This window comes from Myxocyprinus asiaticus, chromosome 21 (genome assembly GCF_019703515.2).
Source record: "Myxocyprinus asiaticus isolate MX2 ecotype Aquarium Trade chromosome 21, UBuf_Myxa_2, whole genome shotgun sequence".
NCBI lineage: Eukaryota > Metazoa > Chordata > Actinopteri > Cypriniformes > Catostomidae > Myxocyprinus > Myxocyprinus asiaticus.
In genome coordinates, this window is record NC_059364.1 from 10527312 (window position 1) to 10549588 (window position 22277).

The window sequence follows — 22277 nt, forward strand, 5'->3', positions numbered from 1 at the left end:
TGTTAGTACTTTGCATGGCTGTAACCACATTAAGTAATGGAGGTAATAGCTTAAGAAAGTTTAAGGTTAAGAGAACATGGTGAAACATTAGCACCACACAAAAACCTTTTCAAAAACAGACAAAGCCTGCATCAACGTTTCGCAGGAACATAAATGTGTGAACACCTAAAGCTGGCGTGTTTGAAGATATTCACAGTCATTGTTTGTTTGAGGAGCTTGACGTGTTTTTCCAACTGTCAGTTTCAATCCAAACTAATGGCTTTCCTCCATCCCACTCTCCCTCTGTCTGACAGCGGGATGAGATCAAAAAGGAGAAGCTGGTTATTATTTGCTCTAATGCAGAGGAGCTCATTAGAACTTGGACCTTGGAGCAGTGGAAAAATGTCACGTGGTTTGATGAGTCCCATTTTCTTTTACAAAGAAATCCAATAAGGGAGAAAGAACTGTAAAAGACAATGGGTAATTTGACAGCTAACTAGCGAATAATATTTGATCTATTTTTTTTAAAGTAGTCCCGCTGCAGACTGCGTGTGTTTGCATGTGTGTCTGTGCACGCGGGAAGTCAGGAATCAGATATCAGAGAGGGAAGTTCTTTACCCTATTCTGCATTGTTTAACTGTAGTCATCTCTCTTGTTGTAAGTGACTATTTAGATGAGTTGAAATTTTGATACAATGGAAGTCTATGGAGCAAGGCTTGGCACTAGAGTAAATATTAAAATACATAAAATACTGTTGACAGTTTCTGAATTTTACAGCTCAAAAACACATTTTTATACGAAATATGTATTATACACACTTACAAGCTGCACATTTCTGCTTTTAAAACACTTGTATGTCTTGCCTCATAGATTTCCACTAGAAGTGTTGCAATTGTTTTTACAAACTGAGGGACTTGTCAAAATTATTTGAAAAATTATTACTTTCTCATATCCTAGTCAACTAATTATACAGAGTAAGCCATTTGTAGGTTTATTTCTCCTAAAAGTGTTACACTTTGGCGCTATCAAAACATTGCTCTGTTTGTCTGAGCAGTCCGTCCAGAGTGACATAATGACACTGGCTCAACTAACGGTGTGATTATGGGGTGGGACTATTTGTCTGTACAACCGATTGAAGATGGGGAGTTTTATTAAATCTGCTAGAAAATATTATTTGAAGATTATTTTTGCAGTTCTGTCTGGTGACGCTAGAGGCACATAAATTACACACAGCTTAACCTTTAATTTAAAGGGATAGTTCACCCAAACATGAACATTTTGGGTGAACTAACCCTTTAAGCCATAACATTCTGCATTTACATACATTACAAGACCTATTTCCTTTTCTTGCTCGCTTGTCTTTATACATTAAGGTTTTTCCTGTCACCTATTTATATTAGATGTTTCCTTTGACTTCCAGTAATAAAATACACAGTCCATCCCACAAAATCGAGCAGCATTCCGCGTGTCTGATTTATTACCACATGCTATGCTCAGCACAAGCAATATACGCAGCATGATCGATGATATGATACAGAAATATTTCTTGTCCAATCAGTGGTAGTACTTAAATGATTTTAGTAAATCAAGTCCATTGTGTAAAAATAACATATAAACACTGTTCAATGTTGATGTTAAAATATATCTGGATGTTGACTTTGTGCACTTAATAAATATGGATAATTCTTGGAAAACTGCTTTATTTGTGCTCCATTTGTGTCACAATAACTTCATACAACAGGACATTGAACATAGCCACATTATTTGATAGATTTAACTTTTTAGTGTGCAATGCAAAATAAAACGTTAAATAAAACATACATTTTAGCTTTAAATGTTTTATATATATATATATATATATATATATATATATATATATATATATACCAACATATATATATAGACCAACAAGTCCGATCCACGGCGGCTCCACCTCACAACTTACAGGACTTAAAGGATCTGCTGCCAATGTCTTTGTGCCACATTATTTATATAAATAATGTGGCACAAAGACATTGGCAGCAGATCCTTTAAGTCCTGTAAGTTGTGAGGTGGAGCCGCCGTGGATCGGACTTGTTGGTCCAGCACGTCCTACAGATGCTCAATCGGATTGAGATCTGGGGAATTTGGAGGCCAGGGCAACACCTTGAACTCTTCATCATGTTCCTCAAACCATGGTCAGTGATGGTAGTGTAGTGGACTAAAGCACTGAACTGGTAAACAGAAAGTTGCTGGTTCAATTCCCACAGCCACCACCACTGTGTCCTTGAGCAAGGCACTTAACTCCAGGTTGCTCCAGGGGGATTGTCCCTGTAATAACTGTAAGTCGCTTTGGATAAAAGCATCTGCCAAAATGCATAAATGTAAATGCAAAATTCCCAAACAATGTGTGCAGTGTGGCAGGATGCATTATCCTGCTAAAAGAGGCCACTGCCATCAGAGAACCCATGAAGGGGTGTACCTGGTCTACAACGATGTTTAAGTAAGTGGCACGTGTCAAATTTATGTTTACATGAATGGCCGGACCCAGGGTTTCCCAGCAGAACATTGCCCAAAGAATCACACTCCCTCTACTGGCCTGTCACCACAGTGCATCCTGGTGCCATCACTTCCCCAGGTAAACGGCACACTCGTATACGGCCATCCACGTGTTGTAAAAGGAAAGGGACTCATCGAATCAAATGACCTTTTTCCAATGCTCCAAGGTCCAGTTCTGACACTCGCGTGCCTATTGTAGGCGCTTTTGACAGTAGACAGGGGTCATCATAGGCTATGCAGCCCCATATGCAGAAGGGTGCGATGCACTGTGTGTTGTGACACATTCCTCCCATAACTATCATTAAAATTTTACGTGACTTGTACCACAGCAGACCTTCTGTCAGTTCGGACCAGATGGGATAGCCTTCATTGCCCTTGCACATCGATGAGCCTTGGATGCTAAACACACTATTTGTGGTTTGTCCCTCCTCAGACCACTGTCAGTAGGTACTCACCAATGCTGACTGGGAGCACCCCACAAGCCTTGCCGTTTCAGAGATTCTCTGACCCAGTCGTATGGCCATAACAATTTGACCCTTGTCAAAGTCGCTTTAAGTCTTTACTCCTGCCCATTTCTCCTGCATTCAACATGCTGACAACGAGAACAGACTGTTCACATACCATCTAATCTACCCAGACCTTGACATGTGGCCTCGTTAGGAAATGATCATCAACATTATTGGATTCACCTGTGAGTGGTCATAATGTTTTGGCTCATCGGTGTGTATTTACATATAAATATATATATATATATATATATATATATATATGTAAATACACACCGATATATATATTCTATATATATATATATATATATATATATATATATATATATATATATATATATATATATATATATATATATCATAAACATATGTTGGGAAGGTCATTACACTGACGCACACTTCACAACACACACACCACAGCCCTTCTACCAAGGTGAACCTACAAGCTTAGCAGAAGATAGCAAAACGTGGCAGTCCCATAGACATTCTATGGGCGGTATTGTCATGCTACTTGTCTGTTACGCTCTCTGCCAAGATAGAGCTGCTGAGGTTGTTATTTCAATAAATAAAAGAATCTCTGCACACACACAACAGCGCTTCCGTGATAAAATTACCTCTTAATGCTATTTGATATACAAAACAAGCCCAGCTGGGACTTGTGATAGAAATCAAGTATATTTTAGAAGCATGTAAGGTGCATTTTAATTACCAAAAAAGTCAAGTCTTAAATATCACCAAAATGTAGAATAAGACACATTTGTTTACAAGCGCTCTTCATGAGAGGTTCAAAGTGGCGCTGGCATTGATGCCCTGACACGAATCATGAACGCGGCTTCTTTCTGTGGAAAAGTGAATACCCACAGCCTACCGGCAGATAAATATTGTGGAGGATGAGAGTTTAAGAGATTTAGTGCCCGTTGCAGTGAATATGCAACCTATTTGGAGACTAGTTCTTTCAATTTTTCAACCTTCCAATCAGACTTTGGGAAACGTTTAATGTTACTTGAATTGGTGATATATATTAGTGCATTTCTTTCTTTATTCTGTGGAAGGCTTTGTTTGGAAAATGTTAATAAATCATTATATTGTTACATTTTGTTTTGTTTTCTTTCCTAAAATGGAAATAAATGCATTTTGACAGGAAAAGAAATATAGTGTCAAATTTCAACACTTTCAAAATCTGCGATTAATCCAGATTAACTATTAATTTGGCGATATATTTATATATATATAAAAGTCTTACGATCAGAGAGACACTGTCTGTCTTTCGCTCTGTGTGTAATACAGTGTGTAAAGATGGTTTTTACAGTACATCAAACTGGCTGGGTGACTTACTTTATCACCTTTGACACCAGGTGGGCCTTGAGGTCCGGGATCTCCTTTCAAACTCTGTAGAGACACAAGACACAGAAAATGGTTTAATGACAGAGTCCATTTCCTGGCAGCATTCTGACAAGACAACATATGGTTAAATCTTTCCAGCCAGGGGACAATGTATCAGTTTGACTTCCCTCTCGTTATAAATTCAGCAGGTAGCCACTCCAGCGACCTTTTAGCAAATATCATGCTGTAAGTCTAGAGAGCATGTATTGAAGCGCTGTGGCTTTCTGTTATCTCTCTGACAGCAAGAATAAGAGTCTCAAGGTGTTCAGTTGGCCTCGTAAGATCTAAGTTACTCTACTGATTCAAACACTTTTTTACCTACAATATAATGAAGTTGCATTTAAAGTCCACTATGGAACATCATTGATCAATGTATTGTTAAAAAAAACAAAAAAACAAACAGTGGTTCCAAACTAGTGGGTCATTACGTTGGTCCATCAGTCAGTTCTAATGGCAGCAGGGAAAAATAAATGCAACTAAAAATATATTTTATGTTAAAGAACTAGTTCACAAAGATGATTCACTGCCCTATGCAGCCTTAAAGGGACATTTCCTTTTGTTTTGTTTTTTAAGTGAAAATTTGAGTTAATTGCTGCTGTTTATCACTATATTTTGCTTCTGTTCTATAAAATTAAAGGTTTTCTAGTTTATTAGTGGATATCAAGTATAAATTACTGTATGTTTAAATAAATGGTGTCATCCTATTAGTGATATTCCCTTATGAAAATTAACCATGGTTTTACTGCAGTAATATTGTAGTAACCATGTCTGTAGTAACCATGGTTCATTTTGGTGTTACTATGGTTTGACTACAAACATAATGGTTAAACTAGGGTTACTCTAGTAAAACCATGGTCGATTTTTGTAAGGGAATATCACTAATTAAATACACTGCCTGGCCAAAAAAAAAAAGTTGCATACTCTAATATTTCGTTGGACGTCTTTAGCTTTGTCTTTAGACACATTCATCGTGGCATTGTTTCGACAGCCTTATGCAACATCACAACATTTATTTCCATCCATATCTGCATACATTTTTGGCCGAGATCTTGTATTGATGACGGGAGAGTCTAACCACTCTGTAAAGTCTTCTCCAGCACATCCCAAAGACTTTCAATGGGGTTAAGGCCAGGACTCTGTGGTGGCCAATTTATGTGTGAAAATGATTCCTCATGCTCCCTGGACCACTCTTTCACAATTTGAGCCTGATGAATCTTTGCATTGTTGTCCTGGAATATACCCATGCCATCAGGAAAGAAAAAAATCCATTGATGGGATAACCTGGTCATTCAGTACATTTAGGTAGTCAGCTGACTTCATTTTATTGCCACATAACGTTGCTGAGACTAGACCTGAACAACTGAAGCAATCCCAGATCATAACACTGCCTCCAGAGGCTTGTACAGTGGGAACAATGCATGACAGGTGCATCGCTTCATGCACTTGCTTCTCACCCTGACGTTTCCATCACTTTGGAATAGGATAAATCTGGACTCATCAGACCACATGACCTCTTTCTATTACTCCACAGTCCAATCTTTATGCTCCCTAGCAAATTGAAGTTGTTTTTTTTCAGATTAGCCTCACTAACAAGTGGCTTTCTTGTGGCCACACAGCTGTTGGGTCCCAAACCTGTAAGTTCTCGTCGCATTGTGCCTGTGGAAATGCTCTTACTTTCACTATTGATTATTTTTTACAATGTGACTTCACCAAGCCTTTTAGTAATCTCCGATCACGATCATTCAAGATTTTACTCCGACCACATTTCTTCCGTGAAGCTGATGGTTCACAACTATCCTTCCAGGTTTTAATAATGCATTGGACAGTTCTTAATCCAATTCCAGTGATTTCAGCAATCTCCTTAGTTGTTTTCTTTGCTTGATGAAGGCCAATAATTTGCCACTTCTGAAACACAGTAACATCTTTTCCACGACCACGGGACACGTCTTCCGACATGGTTGTTTAATAAATGAGAAGCTACACACTGCAATAGTTAGGGTTAAAAGAATTGTTGCCAGCTGAAACATATTAATCACTGCAATAATGATCCAATCATGGGCTCTTAAGTATCTGCTCATTTCAGTATTTCGCAAGTTAATATAATCCTGCCTTGAGGATAGTGTAAACATGTGGATCGCTTTCTTGGGCGCTCGCAATCCCCCCCCCCCCTTAGACTTAAGTTATTTCTGTCATGACTTATCTCAACTATAGGGCACCAAGAGACCTAGGACTGCCACAGGTGCCCCCTCAAAGAAAAACAGTTGCGTGGCGCCTCTGCACTTTCACTCCTAAGCCCTCTGGCAGGAGCCAGGATTAGTATTCCCATCACCTGCCTGCAAGGTCTTTGTGAGAGAGAATCTGATTAGAGATAATACAAAACCAGAGGCAAAGTCAAAACTCTTTAAGAGATAGGACACCTGAAAAAAGAGGAAAGAAAGTAGGTGAGGGAGGGAAAAGTGACCGAGCAGAAGTAGCTGATAAACGAGGCCTGACACGTATCGACAGGCTAAATTTACAGCTGCTCTTGTTAGGTGTGACACATCAAGACCGCCAGCTACATGGAGAAAGATTTCTGAAGTTAGAGGGTACTTAGAGAGAACAGAATGCTGGCCTTCAAAATATGGCAATTTGTCTTAGTTAAGCCTCCGAGTGAGACTATTAATACTGAATTATATTAGGCCCAAATGAGCGCCTCACAAATAGATATGTGACTAATTTGTTATTTATGGCGGCGGAGCTTGTGAAGACAGTTGATTGAAAGCTCTGTGTAACCCCAGGAAAAGAAGGGCAGGAACAGTTAACTAGAGCCAGTCTGTATAGAATAATCAATACAAATAAGATTCATAAATCTGAAAAAAAATCTCCTCCCAGATCAGCTGTTTTACGATGAGTCTCTTTCTCCAAGAATGACTGTGGAACTTTTAATACAAATTATATTCCAACAGGTTTTGAATCTTATCATATTTGAATAACATTTAATTTTAGTAAGTTTTATTAAAAGGTGAAGGGTGTAATTTCTGAATTGCAAAGGTAATGACCATGCCCTTGTCTTCCATTGGTCAAACAAATGGATAGTCCTTGTCTAAACGAATGTATGTTAAAATGGGATAAGAGAAAGATTTTTAACAATGACACACCTCACCTTTATCACACTTTTTTGTCATTTTTGTCCCTTGACAGCCCCTGGTCACTATTTACATTTCTGTATGCAAAAGAGCAGCAAGATTTAGCAAGGTTTCGCTAATTTTCTCTTTTTGTGTTCCACAGATGAAAGTCATGTGGTTTTGTTACGGTTAAAGAGTCAGTAAATGATGACAGAATTTTCATTTTTGGGGGAATCATCCCTTTAAACAAATCATATCATGAGGAATAAAACTGTCCTTAATTTTTAAATAAAAGAGCTTGATGTACTATGAAAACATACACTCACTGAGCACTTTATTAGGAACACTGTGGTCCTAATAAAGTCCTCGACGTGGTCTTCTGCTGTTGTAGCCCATCCACCTCATGGTTCGACGTGTTGTGCATTCTGAGATGCTATTCTGTTCACTACAATTGTACAGAATGGTTATTTGAGATACCGTAGCCTTTCTGTCAGCTCGAACCAGTCTGGCCATTCTCCATTGACCTCTCTCATCAACAAGGCATTTCCATCCGCAGAACTGCCGTTCACCTGATGTTTTTTTTTTTTTGCCACCATTCTGAGTAAACTCTAGAGATTGTTGTGCATGAAAATCCCAGGAGATCAGCAGTTACAGAAATACTCAAACCAGTATGTCTGGTGGATTGTCTCTCTCCACGTGGAATGTAAATGGGTTGGGGCACCCCATAAAAAGAAGGAAGGTTATATCTTTTCTTAAATGTAAAAAATATGATATAGTGTTTCTTCAAGAAACACATCTTTCCCCAGAGTAAGCTGAAAAATTTGGGAAGATATGGGGTGGGCATGTTTTCTTTAGTGCTGGCTCAAGTAAGAGCAGGGGGGTCATTACATTGATAAGTAAACATCTACAATTCAAATGTCTCAAACAGGTTAAAGATAAATTAGGATTTATTATTGTTTTAGCAGAAATTCAGGTGCAAAGGTTGATTATTTACGCACCTAACGCTGATGATCAGGGCTTTTTTATAGATCTTGAAGAGATGTTGCAAGCTGCTGGCACCCCTCATGATATAACATTAGGAGGAGACTTTAATCTATTGATGGATTTAGTCCTTGATTATAGTGAAGCAAAAATGTGTAAGCCCCCTTGAGCAGTCCTTCCTTTCATCTGTTGTGGACTGCTCATTTGGAAACATCTTAGTCTCAGATCACACCCTGGTGAGTTTAGAGGTGTTGCCACATATGGAGAAAAAGAAATCATATAGTTGGCGCTTTAATGTATCCCTTTTGAAAAATCCTGATGTCCAACAAATGTTAATGGCTGAAATCAGTGTTTATATGGAGACCAACTGGTCCTCAGTATCTTCTGTGGGCGTGGCTTGGGAGGCACTTAAGGCGGTTCTTAGGGGTCGGGTCATACAGCATGCCTCATTCATCAAAAAATCCAAAGCACGAGAACTCATGAAGTTGGAAGAGAATATTAAAAGTACCGAGACAGAACTGAAGTGCCGAATGTCGTTTGATGGCCTCAGAGAATTGACCCGATTGAAATACAGATATAATACTATTTTGTCACGGAAGGTGGAGATTTTTAAGGCAAGACATCATGATGGCGCCACGGATGGCTGCCTCGGTGTGGAGCGCTTCTATTGTTTTGTTGTTTTTGTTTGTTTGTCCTGTGTTTAGTAATCTTTTTCCAGTCAGTTTTACCAGAGATGAACTGCTGAACATTCGACAGCTTATACCAGACAGTCTTTTCCCAGATTTTGAATATTCGGATGTTTTGTTTGACATTTTAGTCAGAGGCGCGGATGTGTTGTTTAAACGCGCTATGAGAGGGAGATGAGCAGGCGCGCTGGTCAAGCTCCGTCGGCGGGGTGTGTGTGTGTGTGTGTGTGTGTGTATATATATATATAAATGTATGTATGTATGTATGTATGTATTCATATATGTGTATATGTATGTATATGTGTATGTATGTGTGTGTATATGTATGTATGTGTGTATATATATATATATATATATATATATATATATATATATATATATATATATATATATATATATATATATATATAGTCTATTGTGTATTCTATATATACTTTTTTCTTTTCAATATTTATCTATTTTTTATTAAATTTTCATTATTTTTTAAAAGTCTTGTTGCTGTTTTTGTATTGTTGTGTACTGGAAGCTCCTGTCACCAAGACAAATTCCTTGTATGTGTAAGCATACTTGGCAATAAAGCTCATTCTGATTTTGATTCTGACAGTCATATTTTGAGTCGGGGGACAAAGCAGGAAAGCTTTTGGCTAGATATATAAAGCAGAGAGAATCTTTTTCTACCATTCTGTCAGTGAAATCTGCTGGTGGTGAAATATTTACCTCGGCCATTGATATTAATAATGTTTTTAAAGAATTCTATCTTGATCTTTATAGTTCCACATCTTCGTCTATCGATGAAGATTTTAGAAACTTTGTGGAACCATTAGAACTCCCTAAACTGACGACTGAGCAAAAAAATTCTCTTGATTCTGAGATAAACTTGGAGGAGACTGACGAGGTAGTTAAGGCCCTGCCTACAGGCAAGGCTCCGGGGCCAGACGGTTTTGCCGCTGAATTTTTTAGATCTTATGCTACAGAACTGGCTCCACTTTTGTTAGAAGTTTATATACGGAATCATTAAAGAATGGAAAGCTTTCGCCAACCATGACACAAGCCCGGATCAGTCTGATTCTTAAAAAGGACAAAGATTCAAGCAATTTCCCTGACCTAGCTAGACGTTAAAATTTTGTCAAAAATTCTGGCTAACCGATTAAGTAAAGTTATGACATCTCTTATACATATCATATCTTATAAATCAGGTGGGGTTTATTCGGGGCCATAGCTCTTCTGATAACATTAGGCGTTTCATCAATATCATGTGGTCAGTGGCGAATGATCAGACTCCGGTCGCTGCCATCTCACTTGACGCCAAAAAGGCATTTGATATGGTAGAATGGGATTATCTTTTGAAGATTTTGGAAATGTACGGGTTCGGGAATACTTTTATTGAATGAATTAAGTTACTTTATAGACAACCGGTCGCAGCGGTACAAACAAATGGATTAATTTCAGATTATTTTACTCTGGATAGGGGCACCTGGCAGGGTTGCCCTCTTTCCCTATTATTGTTCTGTCTTGCCCTGGAACCATTAACAGCCACGATAAGAAAGGAGGATGATTTTCCAGGGGTGATGGCGGGAGGTGTGGTGCATAAGCTTTTGCTTTACGCAGATGCTATTTTATTATTCGTCTCTGACCCCATTAGATCTATGCCTTGTCTCCACAGGATTATTAGTTCCTTCTCTAAGTTCTCAGGTTACAGAGTCAATTGGTCTAAATCCAAAGCTTTGGCTCTGACAGCGTACTGTCCAGTAACGGATTTTCAGCCGGGCACCTTCCAGTGGCCCAAACAGGGCATTAAGTATTTGGGCATTTTATTCCTAGCTAATTTGTGTGATTTAGTTAGAGTTATTTTCGGCCCTTTAATAAAAAGGTTTTTTCGAGTGACGTTGGCAGATGGGCTTCATTACATTTATCTATGATTGGGAAGGTTAATGTTATTAAAATGAACTGTATACCAAAATTCAACTACCTGCTACAATCTCTCCCTGTAGATGTCCCCCTCTCTTATTTCAAGAAATTTGATAGCATAGCGAAGCCCTTTATTTGGAATGGTAAACGTCCCAGGTTACATTTCAACATGTTACATAGGCCAATTGACAAAGGTGGGTTAGGCCTACCCAAGATTTTGTTTTATTATTATGCATTCAGTCTCAGACATCTGGCTCATTGGTCGCTTCCACCTGAGAGAGCCTCTCCCTGGTTTCGTATTGAACAGGAAGTTCTTGCCCCTATTTCGCCATTTCAAAGTCTTTCTATCAAACTAACCGGAGAAGTTAAGTCACACCCCGTTATCTCGCATTTGTACGTGGTTTGGACAAAAGTGTCCAGAGTGTTTAATTCTGACATTTATTTAAATGTTGCCTCAAGCATATGGCTGAACCCTAAATTATGTATTAATAAGTCCCCTTTCTGTTGGTCAGAGTAGATTGTGAGGGGGGTTACTACACTCGGTGACCTGTATGATAGTGGATTGTTGAGATCTTTTGAGAATTTGGTTCATCATTTTGGGATTCCCAGATCTCAGTTTTATAGGTATTAAAGCTGTGCCACCTGCTCTGTATTGTATTTGGGAGTAGCACACACCCCCCTAAAGCGGCAGATACTTTTAATAGAGGGGGTTAAGTATTGATTCTGTTTGTATATGTTTTGCTTTTATTTGTTTAATATATGAATCAATAAAAAAATGTTAATGTCTGGCAGCAAAAATTATGCCACGGTCAAAATCACTGAGATCACATTTTTTCCCCATTCTGATGGTTGATGTATTAACTGAAGCTCTTGACCCATATCTGAATTATTTTATGCACTGCACTGCTGCCACACGATTGGTTGATTAGATAATCGCATGAATAAGTAGGTGTACAGGTGTTCCTAATTTATCGCTACATGATACCTACTGTTTCACTTACTATAAACAATTTTTTAGAAAGTATACAGAGCGTACAAAAGCAATTAACCAAAGGAAGTTGTGGTAAAATATGCAATATAACAAAACAAATACTAGTGCTGTCAGTCGATTAAAATTTTAATCACGATTAATCACATCATTTTTTGTAGTTAATCGTGTTTAATCGCTGATTTTGAAAGTACTGAAATTTGACACTATATACTTCTTTTCCTGTCAAAATGCATTTATTTCCATTTAAAAAAAAAAAAGAAAAAAAAATATATGTAACAATATCTTGCTTTGTTAAAATTTTCCAAACAACGCCTTCCACAGTATAAAAATAGAAATTCACTACAATAGCACCAGTTCAAGTAACATTAAACATTTCCAAAGTCTAATTGGGAGGTTGACTAATTGAAAGAACTAGTCTCCCAATAGGTTGCATTTTCATTGCAATGGGCATTTAATCTTTTAAACTCTCATCCTCCACAACATTAATCTGCCGGTAGATTGTGGCTATCCGCTTTGCTACAGCAATAATGAAACGATTTTTGTCAGGGCGTCAAGTGCCACTTTGAACTCCACATGAAAAGAGCTTGCAGACAAAAATTACTCATTCTGCGTATTGGTGATAGTAAAGACTTGACGTGCTTCTGCGGTTATTAAAATGTGCCTTACAGAGGTTGAAAAATACTCGATTTCTATCACAAGCCCCATCTGGGCTTGTTTTTTTTATATACATAAAATAGCCTTAACAGGTCCTTTCACCATTACTTTATCACGGACACAATAATTGAAATAAATAATTTTTCAGCCAAGTAATATAATTTATTGGCATAACTATAGGCTGTTTACGGTTGCCAAGCAACATTAATACAGGTCAAAGGTGTACATTTATCAGCATTTTACAATGGCTTCAAACGTGGCTCAGTAAATCAGAACTCTGCACTGCCTTCTTTATAATGTGCATTAGTAGAAGTAGTATCTAATCTTTTTGCCCAATCCTTATTATAGGATAAGGATTTTTATAAATCATAAAATTTCCATTTCTGAACCAGTTCATGGAAAAGAACTCACTCTACACAAGTTTTACTCTACAAAAGAACAATATTATGAAATATTTTATATTTTGAAAACTAAATACTTTAGAGCAGAGCATAACAAGAAAAAATCTAAATTAATTTGAAATTTTCAAGACTTTTCTAGTCCTGGAAAACACAATTGTATGATTTCCTGATATTTCCAGTTTTTCCATGACTGTGAGAACCTTGCAGTAGAACTCCAAACATCCAGCAAGCGGTTTTCTGAATGGCTATCTCTTCTGCACCAAACACTGACTGAGTCAATAAAAGACAGGTGCAAGTAAGAGTCAGCACTTGAACTTGATCAAGATCGCAGTACTGTGAAAATGCAGGTGGAGGAGAAGCTTGCATTGAGATGGCGTTATGGAGGTTACACTGAGGCTGCGTTTAAATGATGCATGTTCAAAGAGAGCATCGTTCTGCTTTTGGCGGCATCTAATGACTCCATCAGGGAATCAGCACAACTTTCTTTTGTTATCCCACCTCCCCGAGAGCAGACCCAGTATGCACAGCTGCATTCGCCCTTTTCAGGGCGACTTAAACTGAGCTCAAGGCCTACGGGCTTTTCTGACCCCAGTTGTGAGGACGCAGAGGCTGAGAGTCCACAGTTAGCCTCTGCTTGCTCTGGGCATTACAACAGGAGAGAAAAGGTGGAGGATGGGTGAAATCAGGGCTGTGTCCCTCTCTCGTTCTCTCAGGTCAAACTGCTGCAGGGGTTTCTACTCACTTGCCTGCTAATTATGTACCACACAGCGCATGCTGGCTGCACCAGACACCAGGTCACAATACAATCTGGCTTCTTACCAGGGCGGGTAGACACACGCATATGCACACAGAGATACACAACATGGCTTAAAGTATGTGGACAACCCCTTATAAATAACAGGTTTGGCTATTTCAGTTACACCCAGTACGTAGTTCTTCTAGTAGGTGCATAAAATCAAGCGTACAGCCATGCAATCACTTCTGACAAACATTTTAAGGAGAATGGGGCCATTTTCTGCTCCCGTGTACAAAGCAAGAACCATTAAGAAATGGTTTCTGGAGTCTGATGTGGAAGTAGTTAACTGGCCTGCACAAAACCCAGACCTGAACCCCACTGAACACCTATGCAATGAACTGGAATGCTGATCGCAAGCCAGACCCAATCATTCAACATCAATGCGACAATGCACTTGTGTCTGAATGGGAGAAAATGCATCTAGTGGAAAGCCTTCCCAAAAGAGTGGAAGCTGTTATAACAGCAAATAGAGGACCAATTCCCTTTTAATGCCTATTGTTTTGAAATTAAATCCTCAAAAATAACATACTACTGTGCTGTTGAAGTGTCCACATCCTTTTGGCCATATAGTGAACATGCAGATTTGTTTAAAGACATATCACACACTCACAGACATAACAAACCCTTCTAAAAACATAACACTTATCTCTGACTTTTCTCAAATACAAACCAATGTTTAACATGAAGCAAGCAGTTTCTGCACTATTTGGTTAGTTTTCCAAACTTTTGGTTAGGATAACATTAAAATTCATATCAGGAAAACCAAACACGGTCTGTCTCAAGAGGTGTGTGTGTGTTTCAAGTAGAGAGAACTGTTGATATGTTGAATGGCAAGCCTTCAAAGACCTTTGGAACAAGATCCAGTGAAGTAACAGAGATATCTGGAGCACGGGCCCACAAATGCAGAGGGGCTTACGCCAGGAAAAGCTTACTGCGAGTTTCCATTTACTCAGCGATTCAATGCTACAAACGTTTGAAGAACATCAGGATAATAAACACTGAGACAAACTTTCAGAGTGGGCTGCTTCAGATTAGACAATCTTCAACTGCAAACATAAGACTGTTAAATCTAAAATTTCAAATATGCATTTTCAGGGACATCATATGTAAACTATAACAGCTATCTCTACCAATTAAGCAATCAGAAAATAAAATTTTATATCCACGTTTTGCATATGACATCTATATTAACGCTATACATAACCTGTCATGTTCTATTAAATAGAGTAACTCTAACATGCCATGTAATGCTGTCTCAACGGCCTCGCATCGGACAAATGATACACACCATCATGCGCATTCCATTCACCGTTCTCATGTAACCCCTGAGGGCCTCAGATATCAGGTATTAACTTTAAAAGACTTAAATTAGTCAGCCGTTAGAATGTATTGACCCAGGTGGTCAATCTCTGTGAATGATGCCAAATGTCTCGTGGCGTTGCATATTAATTAGGTTTCTTACATCTTTTCCAGGTGATCCTGTTGGACCAGGCCCTCCAGCAGCTCCTTTTTCACCCTGACAATCAAAGTAATAGTACACAACATCAGAATACACACATTATCTTGGTTAAGTAACGAGAACCGTTAATATTATACAACTTTATGTTGAGTTGTCTTCACTGGTTGCAAGCACCAAACATACAGCAGAAACTGTTTAATCCAATTTGTGAACGAATAACTGTAATGCACTGACTCTTTTTTAACAAATAGGTAAAAAAAACTCACAAATTAGTCTAGAACTCATGAGCTATCAGTTTGAATCTTTCGAAAAGAGTCACAAATAATGAGCTTTCATTTTTTAATCAGTCAAAAAGAGTCACAGATGAGCTATCGATTTGAATTGGTCAAAAAGACTCACGAATCAGTCTCAAAATCATGTGTCATTGGTTTGAATTGGTCAAAAAGAGTCGCAAATAATGAGTTATTGGTTTGAATCGGTCAAAAAGAGTCACAAATCAGTCTCAAAATTAGGAAAATAAATTTTAACGGCAATCACGGATTCTGCCTCTCATGGATTATAAAGCATTACCATCTGTGATATTAGTGTATCAAGCAGAAATTACATCCAGGTAAAGTTGCAAATTGTTGTTCATTTTCACTATAGGCTACGGATGACTTTTCATTTACAATGGTTTCGGGAAACAGTCGTGACTAGCTAGTTAATTTCTCCAATGATGCATAGTACTATGGTGGTTAAGCAGTAAGATGATGTACGTGAACCTCACCCCAGAATGGTTATTTTTTACAATTCCCATTCCAACACACAAACAATGTTCAAAATACCTAGGCCTGCATAAAATGTATGTCATCCATTGCCAGAGTTTCTGCCATATTTTCTTATGTACATTTGAACATTAGGAAGGATAAACAAACATCTAAATGCAGAACAACAACATCAGTGTCCAGTACAAGCACTCTGGCTGTTTGCCTGTCGGCAATCAACATACAAAATAAGGCAATGTTGAGCTGGTGCTGGCTCTTGGATTACCATTAATCTGTCATTTATAAGGACTTTGTAGTAATAGGAAGCCTGGAAACTCTTTGACTTTTCAAAATCACAGGGAATCGTATTTAATGTGGGAAGTTTGAAAAAGGCCCCTGTTATATTCATAAAATTAAGCTGTTTTTCAAACAGCAGTTTGGCTGTAGCTTTGTGCGTCCTTTTAAGATAGTTATCTGTTCAGACATTTTCATTGAAGTAGGTCTTCTATCAGACAGAGTAACTCAGAAGTCTTGGCTGTTGTTATGTACAATGCATCTGCCAATCAACTGCATAAATTAGCCATTCATCACTGTAATTATTTTCCCAAGAAAGTATTCTTTGTGTTCCATATCTGATTTTACACACTCACATTCTTAAACAATTGCAACTCTCACACTGACGTCATGTAAATACTATGACACTAAACCCACCTGCCTCTGCCAAGATATCTCAACAAACCGTGTACAACACTGGCATTAAATTCTCTTTCTATAGTGTATAACACAAATTCATAATAAACATAAATGTTTATTACTGCAGAAGGAAAATTTATTAATAAATGAAAAATCCCAATATTAAAATTTCTTAGGTGTATTTAAGTTTGAGCTTAAAGTTTTTAAGTTTAGCTAAAAGTTAAGCTTAAACATGACCATTGTGCACAAACTGTTTCCTACACATTCGTTTTGCAGTTTTAACATTAACAATGGAAACTGATTACAGAAATTCCCAAAAATTGACATACTTCTCCTAAAGACACTCAAACTTGAAACTTGGTGGTTCCTACATAAAGTTTGAGTGGAAAAAGTGGAAGGGCCCACTAAAGTATAAGCAACATACTTTTATCACATGGGGATGTAAACAAAAGCTGACAAACAGCATTACTCAAAATGTGATCTAAAGCATTTTTTTATACACACGCATGTCAAGTTCATTACAACATATGAATGTCTTATTATTTACTTACAAAACTAACTCCATCATAAATAGGAAAGAGCTAAATCAAGCAAGAATGTTGTTGGTTACGATGAACTCTTTAACCTCCCTTCCAACTATCCAATAAGTGGTTTATTTTCATATCCAAGCGTGATTAGAACCAGCCACAATGGGTGTTTCTGAGCCACTTTGATGGCCACTTGGATGACATGGGAGGCCGCACACTCTAAACACACTCCCAAAAGTATGGGAAAATCTATCAGGAGCGCTATAAACCTGCCTGTCACCACGGCAATATAATCAAGGATAGGCCCACTGTACCCTTGCCAATGTCCCTGACTACAAAAAACACAGTCTCCAAAATAACAGATGACAATCGCTTGAAGTTTCTCGTGTGATCCATTACAAACACTATTTCAAAGTTTTCAAAATAAAAAAAGTATTATGTAAGGAATCTGTTTTGTGCTGAACTCTTCTCTTGTATAGAAATAAAGCTTAGAAACTATTTATGGAGACGTATTGTAGTTAAAATCATTTCGGTAAACTTTACAATAAGGTTCCATTCATCAACATTAGTTAATGCATTAGGTATCATGAACTAACAATGAACAATTTATTTTTACCTCAATTTATTACTATTTGTTATTGTTAGTTAATGAAAATATTATTGTTCATGTTAGTTCATAGTGCAATAACTATATACAACTTTTAATTTTTAAAAATAATTTACTATATTTTAAAATTAACATTAACCAAGTTTAACAAATGCAGCAAAGGTTTTGTTCATTGTTAGTTTATGTTAACTAATGTTGTTAACTAATGTTAACAAATGAAACCTTATTGTAAAGTGGTACCATCATGTCCTTACAAAAACGTACTGTGGCAGTACCATGGTAAAATTTTGGTAATGATTATAATATTCATATACCATGGTATGTACAGTACATGGTACTCCAAGGTTGCTCAGAGAATACCATTGTATTAACAAGGTCTAATAATAATAATAATAATAATAATAATAATAAAGATACTTTTGGATCTCATTTAGAGGAAATGTTTGTCCTGCACTAAATGTTTCTGCAAAATGAAAATGTTTAAAAAGTTATTGATTTTTGAGCCTATTAAATGACTAATGTCATAATAATAGAATATTATTTTATAATTTATACAGATTTTATAACGCACCTTAAAAAAAAAAAAAATGTTTCAAATGTTCTTTGTCAAAATACCATAATCATTTTATCATTTAGAGGATGTTTACTAATCCAATTCCAAATTTTGAAGTCTTACAACATCAACCAAAATATATACATATTTAGTAAGCATTTAGTAACATACCCTTGTAAACAAACTTCCCATAACACTAAAACAAATAAAAGCAGAATGTCTTCTCTCTAATGCAGGATTAATTTAAAAATTAATCACAGCCTAAAGTCTTTGCATGATGTAACGGAATGTTGTGTATATGCGTGTATTTCATTTCATCTACTGAGCAAATACACAGCTGTAGACCTGAACAAAACATTTCTGAAAATGAGATTAAATGGAAAATTTGCATCAGTCTCCTGCTTCTGAGATTTTTCTCCTAAGCAAAAAGTCCCAGCAATTTCACGCTTCTCCTCTAGTGTCTCAAAAGAGATCTCTACAATATCACAAACTGTGTTTAGATCTGCCAAGATACCAATTTTGTAATGTAAATTCAAGAATTTTAATATGAACTCAAAAACTCATATTGCCATTCAACATAACATAAATTCTTTCACGACCAAAGTATCTGAGCTATCGTTATTATGTTAAAGTAAAGTCAAAGGTATGACTGGCTTCTGACAATATTTCTGTGCAATTACCATTTAAATAGAACCAACATGCACCAAATAAACCACCATGTACTAAGGATAAGCTTCACGTTATAGCAGGTGTGGCAGACAGCTCAATGTCAGATCTCAGGAGACACTATTGTGTGACAGTAGTGTGAATGAGAGAAAATATGTGCACCTTGCTGAGCATTTCATTCTACAGTAACATGTCACGACAACTCTGTTATGTTTGATTCATTGGAGATCCAAACCAAACTATTTGGCATGTGTTCCCGCAGGACTGTGTAACAAAGACCATGCAACTTTGCACACTTCCAGTGGAAGTACTGTATGCATCTGTTATTTACTGAGCATTGGCCCAGTATTGAAAATATTGGCCCAGTATTGGAATCAGTATCGAGGCAAACAACTGTCACAGTCACTTGAAAAGAGAAAAGTGTCATGTAATAGTGATTACATACCTGATGACATTAGTTTAAGTGAACAGAACTGCTTATTACGTCTCATAACACAATTACTATGATGCTTTGAACTCTTTTTTTTACTATCACATTTACGGAGACCAGAATCAATACATGAATGAATGAACGTTAAGTTATTAGCTTTAATTTACCTTGGAGAAAATGTAGGTGTTCTTGCTGATGTTACATACAGTGCATCCGGAAAGTATTCACAGAGCTTCACTTTTTCCACATTTTGTTATGTTACAGCCTTATTTCAAAATGGATTAAATTCATTATTTTCCTCAAAATTCTACAAACAATACCCCATAATGACAACGTGAAAGAAGTTTGTTTGAAATCTTTGCAAATTTATTAAAAATAAAAAACGAAAAAAATCACATGTACATAAGTATTCACAGCCTTTGCCATGACACTCAAAATTGAGCTCAGGTGCATCCTGTTTCCACTGATCATCCTTGAGATGTTTCTACAACTTGATTGGAGTCCACCTGTGGTAAATTCAGTTGATTGGACATGATTTGGAAAGGCAAACACCTGTCTATATAAGGTCCCATAGTTAACAGTGCATGTCAGAGCACAAACCAAGCCATGAAGTCCAAGGAATTGTCTGTAGACCTCCGAGACAGGATTGTATCGAGGCACAGATCTGGGGAAGGGTACAGAAAAATTTCTGCAGCATTGAAGGTCCCAGTGAGCACAGTGGCCTCCATCATCCGTAAATGGAAGAAGTTTGGAACCACCAGGACTCTTCCTAGAGCTGGCCGCCTGGCCAAACTGAGCGATCGGGGGAGAAGGGCCTTAGTCAGGGAGGTGACCAAGAACCTGATGGTCACTCTGACAGAGCTCCAGCATTTCTCTGTGGAGAGAGGAGAACCTTCCAGAAGAACAACCATCTCTGCAGCACTCCACCAATCAGGCCTGTATGGTAGAGTGGCCAGACGGAAGCCACTCCTCAGTAAAAGGCACATGACAGCCCGCATGGAGTTTGCCAAAAGGCACCTGAAGGACTCTCAGACCATGAGAAACAAAGATTGAACTCCTTGGCCTGAATGGCAAGCGTCATGTCTGGAGGAAACCAGGCACCGCTCATCACCTGGCCAATACCATCCCTACAGTGAAGCATGGTGGTGGCAGCATCATGCTGTGGGGATGTTTTTCAGCGGCAGGAACTGGGAGACTAGTCAGGATCGAGGGAAAGATGAATGCAGCAATGTACAGAGACATCCTTGATGAAAACCTGCTCCAGAGCGCTCTGGACCTCAGACTGGGGCGAAGGTTCATCTTCCAACAGGACAACGACCCTAAGCACACAGCCAAGATAACAAAGGAGTGGCTCCTGGACAACTCTGTGAATGTCCTTGAGTGGCCCAGACTTGAACCCGATTGAACATCTCTGGAGAGATCTGAAAATGGCTGTGCACCGACGCTCCCCATCCAACCTGATGGAGCCTGAGAGGTCCTGCAAAGAAGAATGGGAGAAACTGCCCAAAAATAGGTGTGCCAAGCTTGTAGCATCATACTCAAAAAGACTTGAGGCTGTAATTGGTGCCAAAGGTGCTTCAACAAAGTATTGAGCAAAGGCTGTGAATACTTATGTACATGTGATTTTTTCGTTTTTTATTTTTAATAAATTTGCAAAGATTTCAAACAAACTTCTTTCACGTTGTCATTATGGGGTATTGTTTGTAGAATTTTGAGGAAAATAATGAATTTAATCCATTTTGGAATAAGGCTATAACATAACAAAATGTGGAAAAAGTGAAGCGCTGTGAATACTTTCCGGATGCACTGTATGTTCATTTGTGAATGAAGGCTGACACAGTTTAATCAATAGCATGCTGTTCTCGAGATTTATTTAAATATAAAAAAAGAAAGAAAGAAAAAACACTGCATGTATCCTCTCTTACGCTCAGAGGACAGTGCAGGAATTTTTTTCTGAAATGGTTTTGCGTTCCCTCACAATAGTTTGCATTCCTTCGCAATAGTTTTACATTCCCTCGCAATACATTTACCATAGTTTTACTACAGTAACCATACTTTAACCATGATATTTGTAGTAAAACTTGTCACAGTCCAGGTGAATTCGCCAGTTTGTTCTGTTTGTTTTGTTTTTCTCTCCCTCATGTGTCTCAGGAGCTGCCAGTATGCGTGAACGGCGTTTCCATGGGAACACTGATTGTTTCTATAGGAATGCTGATCATGCCACTAATTAACGTGATGACAGCACTTGTTCTCCACTGATTTTCTGCCTACTAAAACCCTTCGTTGTGTCATGATCTTGGCTAGATTGTTGTTGTGTGTTCAAGTAACTCACCTCACTCTCTCTGTCTCAGTTGGTCCTGTCTTGTGTATCTTTATTGGTTGCCTGTCTCTGCCCGTGTGTCTGCAGTGCATTTACCTTCCAGTTTGCTGCTGCATTTGTCCTTCTGCCCACATATTCTTTAACGGAGGATTTCTAACGGATATGCTCCCTACTACCACGACGCATACATGCCTACGAACACACTCTTCACGGAGGATTCCTCACGGATCTGCTCTCTACACGACCATGATGCACACACATCTACGAATGCACTCACCGCCTTCCTGCTGCAGTCAATACCAGGTTCCCCATGCTTCGCCAGCCCTGCTGTGTTCTAGTTTATTGTCAATAA

The 22277-nt window shown here is 38.0% G+C and overlaps 1 protein-coding gene across 6 annotated transcripts in view; it reads right to left on the bottom strand.

Moving 5' to 3' along the window:
• Positions 1–22277, bottom strand: part of LOC127412422 (collagen alpha-1(XIX) chain-like) — a 210820-nt gene that overhangs the window by 158199 nt on the left and 30344 nt on the right. For 3 of the 6 annotated variants that reach the window (XM_051648761.1, XM_051648758.1, XM_051648757.1), the window contains 2 exons: positions 15390–15443; positions 4359–4412 (listed from right to left, as the gene is read on the bottom strand). In XM_051648761.1, coding sequence (XP_051504721.1) covers positions 4359–4412; positions 15390–15443 — 108 coding nt within the window. The remainder of the gene's footprint in view (positions 1–4358; positions 4413–15389; positions 15444–22277) is intronic. The other 3 variants (XM_051648762.1, XM_051648760.1, XM_051648759.1) reach the window with 1 other exon arrangement.